General features: G+C 41.0%; 1 protein-coding gene across 2 annotated transcripts in view; it reads right to left on the bottom strand.

The window, feature by feature from the left end:
- JPH1 (junctophilin 1) overlaps window positions 1-17,430 on the bottom strand; it is a 117,704-nt gene that overhangs the window by 13,572 nt on the left and 86,702 nt on the right. The window contains exon 4 of one of the 2 annotated variants that reach the window (XM_084620465.1): window positions 2,201-2,856. The exons of the other annotated variant lie outside the window; for it this stretch is intronic. Within the exon in view, the coding sequence (XP_084476591.1) occupies window positions 2,201-2,856 (656 nt within the window). The remainder of the gene's footprint in view (window positions 1-2,200; window positions 2,857-17,430) is intronic. 2 annotated transcript variants of the gene reach the window in all.

Raw genomic sequence — 17,430 nt, 5'->3', positions numbered from 1 at the left:
GCCGGCTACAACAATGGCATGCGAACATCAGGTGACACTGTAATTAAGAAGTGCGTAGCATTATCTCTGTAAATGTAAACAAACTTGTTTCTCTTAGCGATTGGCTGAACAAGAAGGACTGAGTGGACTTGTAGGCTCTAAAGTTTTACATTGTTTTGTTTTTGAGTGCAGTTATGTAAAAAAACCCTACATTTGTAAGTTGCACTTTCATGATAAAGAGATTGCACTATGGTACTTGCATGAGGTGAATTGAAAAATACTATTTCTTTTATCATTTTTACAGAGCAAATATTTGCAATGTAAGATAATATAAAGTGAGCACTGTACACTTTGTATTCTGTGTCGTAACTGAAAGATATATTTTAAAATGTAGAAAAACATCCAAAAATATTTAATACATTTCAATTGTATTCTATTGTTTAACAGTGCGATTAATCACGATTAATTTATTTTGAGTTAATTGCATGAGTTAACTGTGATTAATTGACAGCCCTAATCATCTGGCTTTTTTCAAATACAAAACAAATGTTTATTGAATGCTTTTTCTTTTTTGGCATTATTATTGACAGTTGTACCTTTCAACTGTCTAGTAATGGAATATCTAGGCACAATGGTCTAAAACCACAATTTCAGTCTTCACTTTCAATTTTATGAAATTAATCCAACTAGAATTTCTGTTAAAAAATAAAGAAGAAAATTAAATTTTCCATAGCAGTGTAAGAACTGAGCATTATAAAACTTTAAAGTACTTGTTTTGGGAGTTTATTTAGATCGTTTAGTGGACTTTAAGATCCCTCACTGACTTTGGATCAGGTTTTTAATATATTTATATATGAAATTTTAGAATTTTCTGTATTTACCGAGCTGAAAAACCTGAGGGACAGCTGGGGAACCATTGAAAGACTTGCCAGAAACAGACATGAGCGGAGTAGCTTCGTCAGTGCCCTAAACGCCAGAGGTGTAATAGGAACATGATGATGATAACTAAAAGTATATCTGCACAGCAACTAGTCACCTGTGGCTGGCCTGTGCTAGCCGACTAACTCATGGGGCTTGGGTTGCGGGACTGTTTCATTGCTGTGTAGATCTCTGGGCTCGGGCTAGAGCCCAGGCTCTGGAACTCCATGGAGTGGAAGGGTCCCAGATTCCAGGCTCCAGACTGAGCTCAGAAGTCTACACAACAAAGAAACAGCCCCGCAACGTGAGCCCCATAAGCCCGAGTCGGCTGGCATGGACCAGCTGCAGGTTTTTCTTTGCAGTGTAGACGTACCCTAAGAGGCTGAAATATCACCTTTGTAGCTGATATTTAATGAGAATCTGTAATCAGGACTTTATTAGAGTCTTATTGCATCACTGGGTATTTAAGGCCTGTTTGATACACTGACATTTTAGCCCCAAACATTCATATCAATCTAAAGGGTAACCCTTAGCTCTAGGGAGTTACATGGGTGATGAAGATGATCTGTTATGCTGATTCTGAAGCAGAAATGATAAACACACACGTGCCTGATGTGATACTATATATAATTTTTTTTAATGGTTGCGCAGTAATTAATTGTTAACTATTCAGCAGCAGCCATCTGAATTTGGAAATTACCTTTCTCAGGGCAAGCAAATAATCATCCCTGTGCTGATAATGTTTATATGCAGGTTTACAGCAAAGCTACATGGAAGTTATAAACTTTTCAATGACAGTCTTCAGTAAATCCCACTGGCACTTTAACAATTAATGGGGAAAAAATGTTTGTTACACTCATAAAATTGGATTTTTGGAAGATCCTGCATATTTTTTTGGGTAAACATTTAGAAATTGTTAGATTCTGGGATCAATCTAGCAGTGTAACCAAAATATCCAATAAGGGAAACATATTGGTTTGAGGTGAACACACGAAAAAACACCAAAACATTTGTGTGTGTAAGGATCTTGCTGTTACATAAATACACAAGAATTTATTCTATGAACTGCCACTATCGGTATTCTGGCTACTATCTGTCCCTTCCATATTTTTAAGAAAGGCAACAGTGAGGTAAAGAACTTCAGTTCCTTACTCCAGTTTTACTCATTGGGTGTTATCCAGCAGTCCATACAGAGATGAAACTGCTATGGAAGTCAGTGAGTTTTGCCTGGACTTAGACTGCAAAGCTGAAATGCAGCAGGCAGAGCAGCACTGAAGGGGAAGGGGCTGCCAGTAGTACTTACCGAATGGATTTCCACTTCTGCTGAAGAATGGGACTCATTATTAGCGGGATTCTTTGGTGCAGCAAGTTCAGGTTTCTTTACTTTTGTATCAGATTTGCTTTCTTTGGCATCTGGATTAGTCACAGATCTGGCAGGACTTGGCTTCTGTGGAGTTGGTATCCGTGTGAGTGCTGAAGGTGATGGGTTGACATCTTCATCCTCCTCCCTGAGCTCATGTGGAAGCAGCGTTGGATTCATTTTTACGTAGTAGCCATGGTAATGACCATGCAGCTCCCCATTCTCTGTGCTGATGGGATTGTGGTGGGCTGAAAACTTTGGCTGATGTTTCACCGCTATCTCCTCCTTTGCGGGTACTTTTGAATACAGAGGCTTGTTGACCACAGCTGTTACAGTCTCACTAGCTAAACTCTTTTTTTCTTGAGTGAGTCTTGCCTTTGAGCTGGAGTTTTGCCTTTTCAGTTGTTTGGTAGGGGAGGGCTCAGATGGAAGAGGAGAACTGTGCTTTGGGCTTGCTTCAGGTGTCCCAGGGGGTGTAGTGCCTTTTCGATAAAAATGAGGAGACTCTTTGGGGGAAGGTGTTTTTTCTTGAACCTTTTCTTCAGGGTTTTCTTTTACCTCCACGTTTTCTTGAAATCTTTGTTTGATATAATCAGGGCCTGAAAAATAGTATAACAAAATCTTATCTCATTAAAACAAGAATAGGGCCTGGTGGCAAATCTGCCACGCTGTGGGTATGGAGCTGGGCTGAAGCTGAAATAAAGAGGGAAAATAAAAACTCATTCAGTTTTGGACTTCATATTATAATGCATTTGCTAATTAAAGTTGCGGCACCTTTTCCTCTGTGCTTGGCAATAATTTGGGCTTTTCACTATTGGTTTGATCACGTTGCCTTCAACCTTGCAAAGGGACATAGAAAATACAGTAGATTGTCTCCAAATGAGACCATTGAAATCAATGGGAATTAAGTGCCTAAATACCTTTCTGAATCTCACCCCCAAGTGGCTAACTTTTTATTTGTCTCATGCATACACCTACCATTTTCTCCTCTAATAGCTGATTTTTGTCTGTCTACCATACATGGTCCTCATCACAATGATACCTGATTGTTATTTTGGTTGTTACATACTTAGGAGGCAATCTCTCTCCTTATGCCTTAATAGCCTGTAGAAGACTGAGCTTGAATCTTTTATAAGTTTTCTGGTTTGAATTTATGAGTGGGTATTTGTGTGACGGATTGCACTGTCTCTGTCTTTGGGTATGTCTTCATGGCAGAGTAGACCTTGGCTCTTATTCAGAAATTTCACCTAGCTCCCCTTGCATTCCCTCCCTCCCCTTATCTGAGTTTAGTGGTGCTTTCTAATCCTTTACAATAATAACATCTTGTAAAGAATATTGTAACTTGTTGCTGCTGGAATCTGAGAATTAGTTTGCCACTAAAAGGCTGTGTCCCTGTGCAACAGAAACTCAGTGAAGGAAGGACTTCCTAACACACAAATACAAATTGATGGTCTCTCTTCCTCTTAAAGTTTTAATACTGATCTGTAGTAAGGTCTTATTAGTTTGTCATTATTTGTACAAAATATATTTCATTACATTTACAATATCGTCTTCAAGGGTTCAAAAATCATGACAATGTTTTAATAGTAATGAGATTTTTTTAAAAAAAGCTAATTGTTTTCTTTGCCCTCTTGTTAGCCCTTAGGACATACTCTAGTCACATTTCCAAGCTTTTCTCCACAACCACGAAGTCTAGAAATATACTTTAAAAAACAAACAAAACAACAAAAAAAGAGCAGAGATTGTCACATAATTGCTTGATTCCAGAAGCTGACTTTAAGGAAACACCAACTATCACAAAAATCACAAGAGTTGGCAGTATTTCATTTAGCAATATTCTATGATGTATTATTCACAGCTAGTTAAAGCTGAAATGTAATTGAAAAACTAATAAAGTACACTCTGTAATGCTGGAGCTTGGTTTCTTTTTATTGCCTTTGTTCACTAAGAGCAACATTCTGCTTCGTCTTTTACACAGCTTTGAAGTAAAAGGGGAGAGTGTAAGGGGCTTAAAAAGGAGGGACTGGCAAAATTGTAGTCTCTGAACTCCAGGGAGCACAGGGACTTCTCCATCCCTATTCCCTTGGGATACAGAGAACCCTAAGGAGGCAGAGAGAAGATGGGGCCAAGGCCACGGCCCTGCTCCTGCCTCCTCATCAGCCTGGAAGAGGGGCTAAAGCTGGAGCAGGAGGGCAGGGTGCACCCCATACAGATATGTAGCCTGTCTTTGTGCATTAGGGTGGATAGGGATGAATTTAGTCTCCCTGAAGCATGATTCCTCCTGCTGTTTCCTAGGAGCAGCATGTCTCCTCAGTTCAGGGCTTTTATGCTTCACAGACAGGATCTGAACCCTTATCACTACATATCCAAAATTCACCATCTGGCAGTGACTCTCCCAATCTCATTAGTGTAATTTAATAAGCATGTGTTGTATTTTTTTATATTTATTTCTATATCTTCAGAGGTATAATGAAAAATTAATCCTATTTTTTTTTGCCAGCTATAAAGGCAATTCCTCTCTTCAAAAAAGGTAATTAGTACAAATGACTCATTCTGGATGATAGAAAAATCCTGGCCTAATCAAGTCTCTGCCTGTCTCTCTCACTTGGAAAAAAGGAGTGTTTATTATGATACAGTGTTTTCACTGTGAACCAGTTCATCTTCTGGTCCAGCTGTGCATGCTAACACATAAACCAAGTAACAGTTTGATGGTTTAATAATTAAAATGGCATGACAATATATTATTTTTAAATTACTTATTCCGCTAGTGTAATAGTACACTTTCAGTTGCTCTTAAAATTGAATACACTACATCCTGATCTCTTGGGATTTTTACTTCTATTCCTGTGTGACCTTGGGTAAGTCACAACTTTTCTTTGCCTCAGTTTGTTCGCCTGTCAAAAGAGATAATTTAGTGGGCGCAACTGACTCACCTGCTTGAAAACATCTCTCTTGTTCTGGAGCTATTCCCTGTTTTAAAATGGGAAATCCTGTTAGCACCAGTAAAATCTTTCCAACTGGGCACCCTTAAATACGTCTATGAATGTGCTCCCTCTTAGGAGTTACTGCCTGAAGCTTAACTCATTAGGGCTAGGGATCATGGGTTCTCAATCTGGTGAATATGAACAGGTTTCCAGAAAAGAGGGTTTTTCTATATGATTAAATGGAGAGGTGGGTATCCCAGCATGCAAAATGTTGAGAGCCCCAGGCCAAACAGTGACAGTTGAGCTGGGTCATGCAGCATTTGGAGTCCAGATGACTAAGTCAGATGCCTATTAGGTCTGTAGGTAACAACATGCTGTATAAGAAGCTCTACCAACTTTTTGAAGGGTGAAATGTGCATCCTCCCCTATTAGACCAACTCCACTTGCTGGTGTTGAAGGAAGTGGGTCTGGGGCTCTGCTCTCAGCCCACCCCTTTTAGCTCCCCTCTGGAAGCTAGCCATACCGACAGGGCTAACGAACCCTCTACTCCTAACGTGGCTGGCTCCCTGCACAAGATAGGCTCCTTGTGTCCTTCTTCTCTACTTGCATTCCTACGCAGGCCCAGCCACAATCCTTAATATTTTGTAAGTGGTTTGGGTGGGAGGTCTACAAAACTACGAAATAGTATTATCATTACATACTGTATGCAGAAATGCTGGTTTGAGAGTCATCTGGCATTACCTAAGTGACTAATTGGATAATAATAATAATTGGAATAATGGTGATTAAAATATAAAGATCCATGTACAGTTTACTCTAGAGACTAGTTTTGAACTGTGTTTGCTCTTCGGTAGAGAAGGGAATCTAAAGCATGGCAAACAAAACACACCTGTATGTACAGTAAACATTGTTCAGTCTTTCCTTCTGTAAAGACTTATATTAAATTTAAAAAATATTTAAAGGTCTTGTTAAAAGAGAAGCACTTTACAAATAATTTTCTAGAAAAAAGGCACCACTTTAAAACCTGGAGAAACCTAGCGTGGAAAAATTAAAATGGTGCAATTTTATGTAAGCAGGGTTTTGTAGACAAAGAAAAGATGGCAACTCTCTATACAGAATCTAATGTCATTCAAAGTATAGTACACGATGACAGTACATAATTCGATTTCAGAGTATTTCAGTGGTAATTATCAAGCATACACGTATTCCTTTCTTTTAAACTGGAGTGCATAATTATGTAACATCCCCTAACCTATTTTATTTCCATATAACTGATTTACTACTAATAATGATAGTTGCTTTTGGACTCAGTAGATTTAATTCCTAGGTAATGAATGACATTTCTGTTCATTTTAATGATAGTAAGTGTAGTTATATTGTGTTAAGGCTAAATTCTTCCCTGAGATTTCTACGCAATGCTCCCAGAATTTGGTTCCAATCCTCACCCCAAACTGCCAGAGGTGTAATGATGACATTATCAGATCCACTGCTCACTGAAGTCAGTGCAGTGCCTAAGTGAAAGATTTATTGCTAATATTTGTATTACATCCATGTTTTAAGTGCACAACCAAGATTGGTGCCCCACTGTGCTAAGCAGTGGACGTATCCATAGTAAGAGAGAGACTGAAGAGCTTACAATCCTATTAGATAAGACAGAAAAAGGGCAGCAAAAGGAAATATCAAATCCCCATTTTACAAATGAGGAACTGAGGCACAAAGAGATTGTGGCCCCAGTTTAGCAAAGCACTTAAGCACATGCTGAACTGAATAGTCCCACGGAACTCAATAGTTAGTTGTCAGTTGAACTGTGCATGTGCTTAAGAGCTTTGTTGTATCATGGGATAAGTGATAGCCCAAGGTCACAAAGAGTGTCTTGGGCAGAACAGGAATTGAACTCGCATCTCCTGAATCCCAGTCCAATGTCTGAATAATTGCAAGCCCATTCTCCAACTTGGCCCTCAGAAACAACACATAGATACATTGATACGTCATACCACTGTGGATTAGTTGAGAATTACATTTAGTAATTAAAAAGTAATTACTATATTCATTCTGATCTGGAAGACAGAAATACAAAATAATTATTAGGTAAATACACAGGTCTTTACTGTGTTGTAACCTGGAACAAAGCAAGAGCACACTGGTTGTAGCGAAAGCTGAAGCTCTAGTTGTTTAAACAACTGAATGATCTTTTTTGAACAGTGTATTACAACTATTGATTGATGTTCACAGTTTTGAGGAATAAATTAGTGAAAATCCTGTGACTTTGTTATCCTGTGTGGGGATCAATGTTTTTCTGTAACACTACAGCTGCCAACAATATCTGTGCTGTCAGTGAGAATTATTTTTTACGCTACTGAATATTTATGACTTAAGTCTGACTTAAACCTGAGCTCAAAATTGTATTATTAGAAGGTCCCTATCCTGCAGGTCCCGAACATGGAGAATGCTCACAGACTTCAGCAAGACTTTCTCACGTTAGAGACTTGCAGGGTAGGACCTTTATAGGTAAGCAGTTCTCAGAAGTCAGGATGACAACTGTGGGGGAAGGAAATAAAAATAATCCTTCATCAGTCTCTTAAACTAAGTATTTCAGTGAGTCAGCACTAGGGTGAAAATAACTGTATTCAGTAAACTTTAGAAAGACAGGATTTTTTATTATTACTTCATTGTGGATGTGAGTATGTGGCGGGAGGAAGAGCTATAATTAATGTTTTATTTTAATATTTCTAAAGGTTAAATTACACGAAAAAAGAGCTTTTTCACTGCTAGGCAGCACATGTCAATGGATGGCTGTTTAGAGGTACATGTAAAATGAGTTGCTGGGGTCAGTGGACAGTTTTGTCCACATTACCACCTCCTATGGTTGTGGATTTATTTATGTTTGGTGAGATTTGCTAGCAGTATCTGTACAGGGACCAAGGACTGAATGGAACTGGAGACTAATGACTCAATCCCTCAAGGTGCTGATCTCCTTCAAGTAGTATACACCTTGCAGGATCCAGCACTCAAGTATTCTTCTCACTCCTAAAGATGGTTTCCCATTCCTGGGCATATCTGAGGGGTTTTGGTGGGGAACACTGTTGATCTAGCACCTTTCGGTGAACTCAATTGTACCAAAAAATTATTGGCAAAGTAACACAACATACTCAGTAGCATGTTCCATCTTGTTCATATAATATAAACAAACAGACTAAGTTTGCACAAGCTCTGAGCAAGTTTTGAGTAACACAGTCAAATCAGGGGTTACAGAAACAGTACTTCACTTGTACAGCATCTTTCATAATAACTGAACCTGAGAACACGGTTCATACAATTGTGTAGTTTAAAAATGAATAATAGCAGAAGGAGGGAGAAATGCATGGTCTAGGCAAAGGCTTAGAATACAATTTCAGCTGGGATTTGAAAGGAAAGGGATAGTTGATGACAGCATTCAGTGCTGTTTACAAGGAACTTGAGGTCAGAAGCTGATTTGCATTTTCAGCCTCTGACTGGTTAGTCAGTATACCCAGGATTTTTAAGTGCCAGTCAGCAGTGTGCTCAGGAAGTCATTAAACTTTACTTCTCTGGATTGGATTTTAAAATTGTCCTGGCCTGCCTGGCAAGAATATATTTTTCCTACTTGCTAGCTCTAGCATTGAGATGTCTCAGGGTCAATAGATTTGCCCAGATAGGCAAATTACAAGACAAAAAGCCACGTTATGCTACAAAGTTTGGTCAAGGCAAGTTACCTTGGTGTACAGCCAATGACCTTTGTATATTGCTTGAGTCCATGCATACCTAGGTGCGTGCTTTGGCGCTGCATTACTCATCACAAGTGCTTGTATCCATGTAAAATGTGGTGCACCCCGGGTAAGTATCCGAGCTCGTCCTGTGCTGCCATCTGACACAATGCCTTGTGGGACATTTTTGCCGTGCTTTGTGAAATACCAGTGATTCACCCAAAGATTTCTGGGAGCTGGGGTCAAATTCCTACCATGCCACTTTCTCCATTCCATAATGTTTTCCACAGCTCACAACTTTCATGCTGGTTGCAAAACTCCCACAGTCCTCCATGCCGCTTTTCAGTCTCTTTGGCAGAAGCATGGACTCTGAACAGCTCAGCACAATTCTCATGAACATTGCTAATACAGCATGCACAAGTCTCCGGTATTAGAAGAACCTGAGCAAATACTATTATAACTGGGATTGTAAAGAGGAAGACGTGGAGATGTTCAAGTGCAGAAACTGGAGGCTGACAGACTCAATGGGAAAAAATGCCAGGCTGTTGCTGGTGTTCAAGGAGCAGCTCCACACAGTGGATTTCTGCTTCTGGTCTCAAGAAATGAGCACCGATTGGTAGAATTGCAGCATAAGGTACATTTGGGATGATGAGTAGTGGCTGCAGAACTTTTGGTTGTAAAATATCACATTTCTGGATCTGTGTGCTAAGCTCACCCAGACCTCCAGTAGGAACACCAAAATGACAGCTGCATTGTCAGTGAGAAGCAAGTGGCAATCATGCGAAGCTTGCAACGCTGGACTGGGCAATTAGCTTAGAGTTGGAAAATCCACAATGAGGGCTGTTGTCATTCTTGTGCGTAAGGCCATTAAGCATCTCCTGCTACACAGGACTGTGACCCTGGGTAATGCGAAGGACATATGGATGGATTGACAACACTGTGGTTCCTGAATTGCGGTGGGTTGGTAGATGCACCCATATCACTATTCTGGCACCAGTCTACTTTGCCACTGAATACATCAACTTCAATACCCAAGTGCTAGTGGATCACTGTGGGTGCTTCATTAATATCAATGTGGGCTGGTCAGGGGAAGGTGCATGATGCTTTCTTCTTTAAGAACACAGGACTTTTCAAAAAGCTGAAAGCAGGGACACTGATGATACTGAAATAGCAACAGCTATTCTGAGGGGCCCAGACTACCTCTTGCTCCCATGGCTCATGAAGGTTTACAGTGGTCACTTGCCCAGCACCAAAGAAAGTTTCAACTACTGGCTCAGCAGGTACAGAATGACAGTTGAATGTACTTTTGATACATTGAAGAGATACCAGTGCTGTTTACTTAGTACTTAATAAGGCAAACATGCCCCTTGTTATAGCTGCACATTGTGTACTGCAGAATATCTGTGAGGTGAAGGGGGAAAAGCTACTGCCACAGTGAAGGGGTGAGGTGGTCAGGCTGTTTGCTGAATTTCAACAGCCAAAACCCAAGGCTATTAGAAGACAACTGTGGAGCTGTGTGGGTGAGGGAGGCCTTAAAAGAACCTTTAACAGTCAGTCACGGTAATGTTGTTTGATGCTTTTATGAAATAGGGTCTCTCTTGTGTATGAGGCGGAGTCAAAGAAGGGGACAGACCGCAACAAGGCAGAGATGGCTGTCAACAGGACAGCCTAGGGAGGACCAACCACGGAGTTCTCCAATGATTGGAAAGGCTGCTGAATCCTGGATCTCTGGGGATGTAGGTCAGTAATGCTTTGCAGCATCTGAGTTTATTGCCTGAGCAAACCCATTATACCCCCGTGCACTTCCTGATGTGCCTCTGGGTCCTTTTCTCTCTCCTGCAGCAACCACTCTCTCCATTCTTGGTCCTTGTCCATGGTCATGGCCATATGTCCCCTCCAAGACCCGAGTTCATGACCTGAGGCTGTACAGGATTGGAGGATCTCGGAGAACATATCCTCTCTAGTCCTCTTCTTTCTTCTCCTGATCAGGGTCAGACATTCAAACAACATACAGAGGGCACCTCTCAAGGCCACCATGCCAGAAGTTGTTCATTGAAATAGACAGCCACACCACTAGATTTACAGTCACGAGGGAAAGCGAAAGAGAAGTCTCAAACTCCCTTCAATTACTCCCATACCCACCTTTAATGAGAAATGTTAACTGTCACTTTAACTTTGGAGCACCTTGTTACAGCACTGCTCTGCAGCTCAAACGCTAGTGAGCACGTCCTAGCTTAGTGGGGAGGGTGGGAAGGTGTTCTGTTCCTGAAGCTTTAAATACTGGAGGCCCTGCCCCGGGTTTAGGGAAAGGACAATGAATACTGGCAATATTTTCACAAGCAGTAGTGATTTTGGCTGATATCTCACTCCCAAGAGAGACAAAGGAATAGAAAACGCAGCTCTTACTGGCGTCCTGAAGCTGCCCAGGCTCATATGCTACTAGCTTGTTTATTACAATGGTGCCTGCTGAACTCATGGCAGAATAGTCCCGTAGGAAAGTCCCCAGTTGTGGTGGAAGAAACAAGGCTGTCGTCCCTAGAATCTTCAGGAGAGGACTGCAGAGTATCTCCATGAAAATTTTGTCAAGATCTCTCAAGAGGATAAAAGGAACATTTCTATCCATATAAGCAAAGTACTCTGCAAGGCCCCCTCTGCTTAGCCCAACAAGCCAAAGAATTGAAAAGCAGATGCTGAGTCTACCTCTATTTGTCTACCTGAGGAAAGGACACTGATCTGATATGGATTGTGTAATTGGACTTCCATACTAATCTTTTTGAATTTATTCCCTAACATTCTATTTTTTAATATTATACAGGTAAAGTAAGCAATCAAAAGTCAATGACTGTTTGCTAAACTTGCAGATGGGATGGGCACCATTTTTAAATGGGGAAGAATAGTGGAGAGGGAGGAGAAAAAGGGAGGGAAGGAGACGAGATTTTGGACAATGTAAAGCAAAAAACTGATAAGGAATAATACATATGCACACTTACCCAAGCTCCCTTCTCCTTCATCAGTGGGGTCATTTGTGCTTGCCTGTTGGGACTGGCTTGACTCCAGTGGAGTTACAAACAGCTCCTGGCTCACAGTAGGATTTGAGTTTCCTGCCGTGTTGCCCTCCTCCTTGCCTTTCCCAGGAAGGGTCTCTGCCTTGGGCTCCTGCGAAGTGTCCACGTTGAATGCAGGGTGCTGGTGTGGTCACTGCCAAGTATGGCAAGCAGTTTGTTGTAAAAACATGTCTGTGGGGCAGCACCAGATTTCTTGTTGCCCTCCCTCATCTTTTGGTATCCCTGGTGAAGTTCCTTTGTTTTCACATAGCACGGCTGCTCATGCCTATCGTGCCCCCATTGAAGCGTCCCCTCTGCAATCTGCAGGTCGATGTTGATATTTCTGTGGCTGCCGCATAGCTGTGCTTGCCCAGCCTCTTCTCCCCACAGTCCAAGTAGATCAAAGACTTCTTGCCTGCTCCAGGCAGAAGCACATCTAATAGCGCTCAGTGTGCATGGAGTTGGCATGGTTTTAGGTACATAACAAAGGTGAGCAGGTAGGTGTGCTTACCCAGGTGGGCAATCAGGAAAAGGCATTTCAAAACCATGTGTGTGATTTTAAAACAGGGGAGGGGTTGGAGTGGCTGTTTTTTGTGACCGCTGGGCAGCGGAGTTCAAAATTGTGACTGGAGCGGCCACTGTTGCAAGGACAGGGGTAATGTGGGATGGCTGCCGCAGGACTGTTTGGATCAGTGCAAGTAATCAGTGTGTACACTCGCACTGTGTAGACCTAAGTAGGTAAGTCATGGCTTTGTGTTACTTGGGGAGGTGCTCTTATTGCATCAGTAATGTGGTGCTTACATTGGAGGGATACAAATTTTGGTGTAAACAAATGCACAACTAGGTTGACGCAAGTCTATGTAGATCAATCTAAATTTGTATTGCACACCAGGCCAAAGAAAAGACAGGATATGGCAAATTTTGTATAATATAAAAATGCCCAGATAATATCTAAATTTCAGAAATTATCTGGGATCCTTCCCAACCTTCTCAGATTCTCCACCAACCACCCCCGCGCCCCCACAGAACACAACTTCTCCAGCCTGAAACTACTTTCCCCCTTGATTTGGGATTCAAAGTCTCTGGGTAATTGTGCTGCTTCTTTTATCATTACTCTTCCTCCCCCTTCCACATCGGAGGCAACAGTGATGCCAGTGCCTGCCAATAGCTCTGCTCTTGCCTTTGAACATTCTTTAGGGTATCCTCCAGATCTGATTTTTGTATGTGGAATTGTTGTGACTGGACAGGGCAGCCCCTTGGCATGCAACTTCAGAGGTGAGCCAAAATATCTTTTGAGGTCAGTATGACATAACATGATGTTGTGCCACGGCAGATTGTGCTATAATCCAACAATGCCATGTCATCATGCTGTGATGTAAATGTCATGATGCACAAATATGTCTGAGGACAAACTTTAAAAGGTGGCATCCCAAAATCCCCATTTGGCTCTAAAGTAGTCTCAAATTCACCTCTCCCTCTCTCATAAAGTAAGAGAGGCTACTTTAATTTTTAACTGCTGCAGGCCTTCAGTTTACTGTGTACCCCATGTGTAGAAACCCATGTATTCATTAGGCTTACAAAATATTGTACATCAAGTTTGCCTTCTGAAATGCTTGCTTTATTTCTTTTCAGAGACCAATATCATAGTGCACCACAAACAACTTCCAAGTAATTTTGCTACAATGCCTCATTCTTTCAAAACCTCTACTGGTGCTTAACTCTCCTGTTACACCCATGAACAAGATAGGGCCTCTTCCAAGCCTACAATCAAACACACACTTTGACCTGCTTCTAGCCAAACTCCAAAAGTGCTTAGTCACTTAAGTTACAGGCCATGTACAGGCCTGGCCAAGGTCAGTTCCCAAGTCTGTCATTTATTCTGCTCTGCTGTTGACATGCTGGGGATAAACTATTGACATGGCTTGGAGATTGGTTGCTGTACTTCTAAACCTCCTGCCTTTTAGAGATAAATGCATTATAAAACTGAAGTGACTTTGTTAGCATAACATAACGTGATCCTTAACTCACAAACCATAAGAACGTATTACAAAGGCTAAAACTCCACCCAAACATTACCCGACTTGCTAGAGAAAGTATAAGAGTGTCAGAAATGTAGGCGAACTTGCAAAATGGTCCAGGTTGTGTACAACATCATGAACTTGCAACTCAAACAGCATGGTAAACAAGTTTATCTAACAGGGAAAACTTTGAAAGGTAACACGTCTCAATCGTTCAATGCAATATCAAATCCTCCCATCAATTCCTGCAAAGCTACGTTAAGCACTATCATTCACTTAATTGAGTACAGTATTTAGGCAGGATTTTTGCATGTAATATCCATAGCTGTTTTCAAATTAGTAAAAAAAAAGACACCAATTTCTCATTATTCAAAATAAACCTTAAAAGCAACATTTTCAAAAAATTTCCAAATACAAATTTACAAGATGGACAATATGTATAAAGGGACTTGATCGGATAGTGTAAATAGTAGAATAGTGAATCTCTCAAATGGCTATCAGTAAACACTTAAGTGACAATAGTGTTTGTGCCCCTTCTGTGTTCTTTTTGGGTACGTCTACACTGTAATTAGACACCTGCAGCTGGACCGTGCCAGCTGACTCAGGCTCACAGGGCTTAGGCTAAGGAGCTGCTTAACTGCAGTGTAGACATTCAGGCTCGGGATGGAACCTGACCTTGGGGACCCTCCTGTTTTTGGGTTCCTAGAGCCCGGGCTCCAGTCTACACTGCAATTAAACAGCCCCTTAGCCCAAGTCAGCGGGCATGGGCCAGCCACAGGTTTATAACTGGCATGCAGCCATACCCTCTCTGAATATCCTAGCAAACGTCTAGAGGAGAGGAGGAGGAATGTTTGTGTAAACAGCACATTTTGAACTCATTTGAGTATCTGCACTGTAAATTAGGGCCTAATCCTTCAATGGTAGGCCCCTACACATCTAATGAGCCCCATCTGGAAATACTGTACCTGGATTTGGATCTGATATGAAGGATAGCACTGCGAATAGTACATTTCTCTACAACACCACGCTGGGACATGAGTTCATTGTCTCAGAGGAAAGAATGGAACTTATTGAATCACCAACACTGCTTCCTGAAGGCACTTTGTTTTCCTAAGTATCCCTTTACTAACCAGGACTGATTGTACTTAGTTTATATTTGACAAGATCATATTCCAATGAGATATGGCTGCCAGGGCAGGACAGGCTTAATTTTTCCTGGCTGAATAACTTACATATGCTGTAATCTACATGAGTGCCACTGACTTTTAAAGGCTCACTTAGCCACTGAGCTGCTCCCCCGTAGGCAGACACCTTGATATGGTACAACTGCCAAGATAAATAAAGTTTTAGGCTTTGCAAATATAAGAGCAATCCTTTTCAAAATATTTAATTTCATTGGGCTTCTTGGAAGTACAGTGCAGTTATTAGAACCTCTGGTCATTTATTCATTTTACAATTGCTCTGAAGAGTAACCCTTGATCATATTTTGTAAAATCTGAATAAATACATCAAAAAGTTTTAACCAATATTAACTAAAGCAGCCAAATGGTATTCTGTTCTAAAAATGGTTTTGTATCAAACAGAAAATCTAATGCATGCTCTCCATGATGTGCTGATTCTGCAGGACTGACATTAGTGAAAATAATTAAATATGTATTTGTCACTAAAATAAGCAGATATGACTGAATATATGCAGATATGTGGCATAAACAGATGTTTTTACAGTCAGTTGTCACAGTAGAATGACACACTGATTTTTGTAACATTTCTTTGAATATCTTCCAGCTTGTCCACATCTTTCTAGTATTGAAGTGCCCCCAAATAACCTTAGTATTCCAGGTGCAGTGTCACCAGTCACGTGGAGAAGGGACTAATACCTTCCTTCTCCATGACATGCTGCCTTTGCGTATACAGCTTAAAATAGCATTAGCTATTTTGCTGCCATATCACATTTCAAGTGCATGGGTCTGATTCTGCTCCCAGGAGAGTTTGGCAACTGACTTCAGTGGGCGTACCATCACGTCTTATATCTAATATGCTGACTCCTATCACTCCTATGTTTCTTTGATATTATTACTGGTGGTCAAGTTTCTTCCTTTCATTTTAAACATTTAGGTTGATGATTTCAGCCCTGTGTGTCAGCTTGGCTTTGTCTCAGATACAGATTATTTAGAGTCAAATTGTGAATCCCTTACTTGCACTGGTGAGCAGTTACTCATATGAGAGTGGCAACACTGATTTCTGTCCCCCAGTAATTATTTCCAGTCCATATTTGTAACTTCAACTAACTACTTTGTTTTTCTCTGTCATCACTTGCTCTTGCATCACCTCATTTCACCATCACCGGCTGATTTAAATATACTGTGTGCCTCTTCTACATTTAATTAATGGACATGGATCTACCACTACTTCCTACGTCATCTCATTAGATGCCTCCTCCCTGAGCTCTCTGAGGACAAAAAAAAGGGTGATGGTAAAATGAGACACAGTTTTCTGTCCATGTGCCAATGCTCATGTCTACACCAATTTGAATGCTATTTTTAAAAAAGAGGTTTACAAAATTAGTAGGCAAGGAAATGCAGTAACTGTAATGTTTTGTTTTAGCAAAGCATGGTGTGGAAGTAGATGTTTTTCTCCCACAATGGTTTTAATGGTTTTACAGTAGTCTCTCGTGAAGTTATATTTGAAAATTTCAATAGAATTGGTCTGGTATGTCTTGTTCTTAAAAAAGCCAAGCTGTTTATTGCTCATGGTTCTGTTAACCTAGAGAAGTTCCCCCCTCCCTCCCTTAACATGTGCATAACTCCATCAAAGATCTAGTTGAACTTGGGCACTCCAGACTGCTGTGAGGGGATTCACACACTGATCTTTAAGCCTCTGGAGTGTGAACAAAATCCAGGCACTGCCCTGGCTTCAGGTAGGCACACTCGAAGTGCAAATTCTTTGTCTAGCACCCTCCCCCGCGAGCTGAGACCCCCATGCTCTTGACTTAATCTCATGAGAAACACATGCAACTCAATACAAAAATAATAACCCTTACACACATTTCCCTGCCTTAGTTTCCTCATCACTCTAGAACATTCTCTGCTGTGTCCAGGATCCTTCTGTTGAAGCTCATGTCTTGACTTCTGAACCATGGAGCCTCTTTCCTTAGGTCAGCTTGTGTTCTCTGAGCTTGGTTGGTTCTGCAGCGAAATCTAGTCCTCCTGCTTTGAAAGCATGCCTATCTCTTCACATCTCCTGCCCAACTTCCCATGTCTCTCTCCAAGGCCTTCCCCTTAAGAGTCCTTTTAAAAACTCTTGCTTTGTTACATCTGTCCCTTTGTCCAGTTGGAGGATTTTCCACTTGTTCCATTTCTTCCTCCCTGCAGACAAGTTGGAGGAAGTAGCTTTTTCCAGCCTCATCAGCCAACCTGTCATTCAGGTGTTTCATAGGAACAACTTCATAATATGGACCAGAATTCA

The sequence above is a fragment of the Lepidochelys olivacea genome (genome assembly GCF_965140295.1).
Source record: "Lepidochelys olivacea isolate rLepOli2 genome assembly, chromosome: 2".
NCBI lineage: Eukaryota > Metazoa > Chordata > Testudines > Cheloniidae > Lepidochelys > Lepidochelys olivacea.
This window is presented reverse-complemented; position numbering and strand designations above follow the sequence as displayed.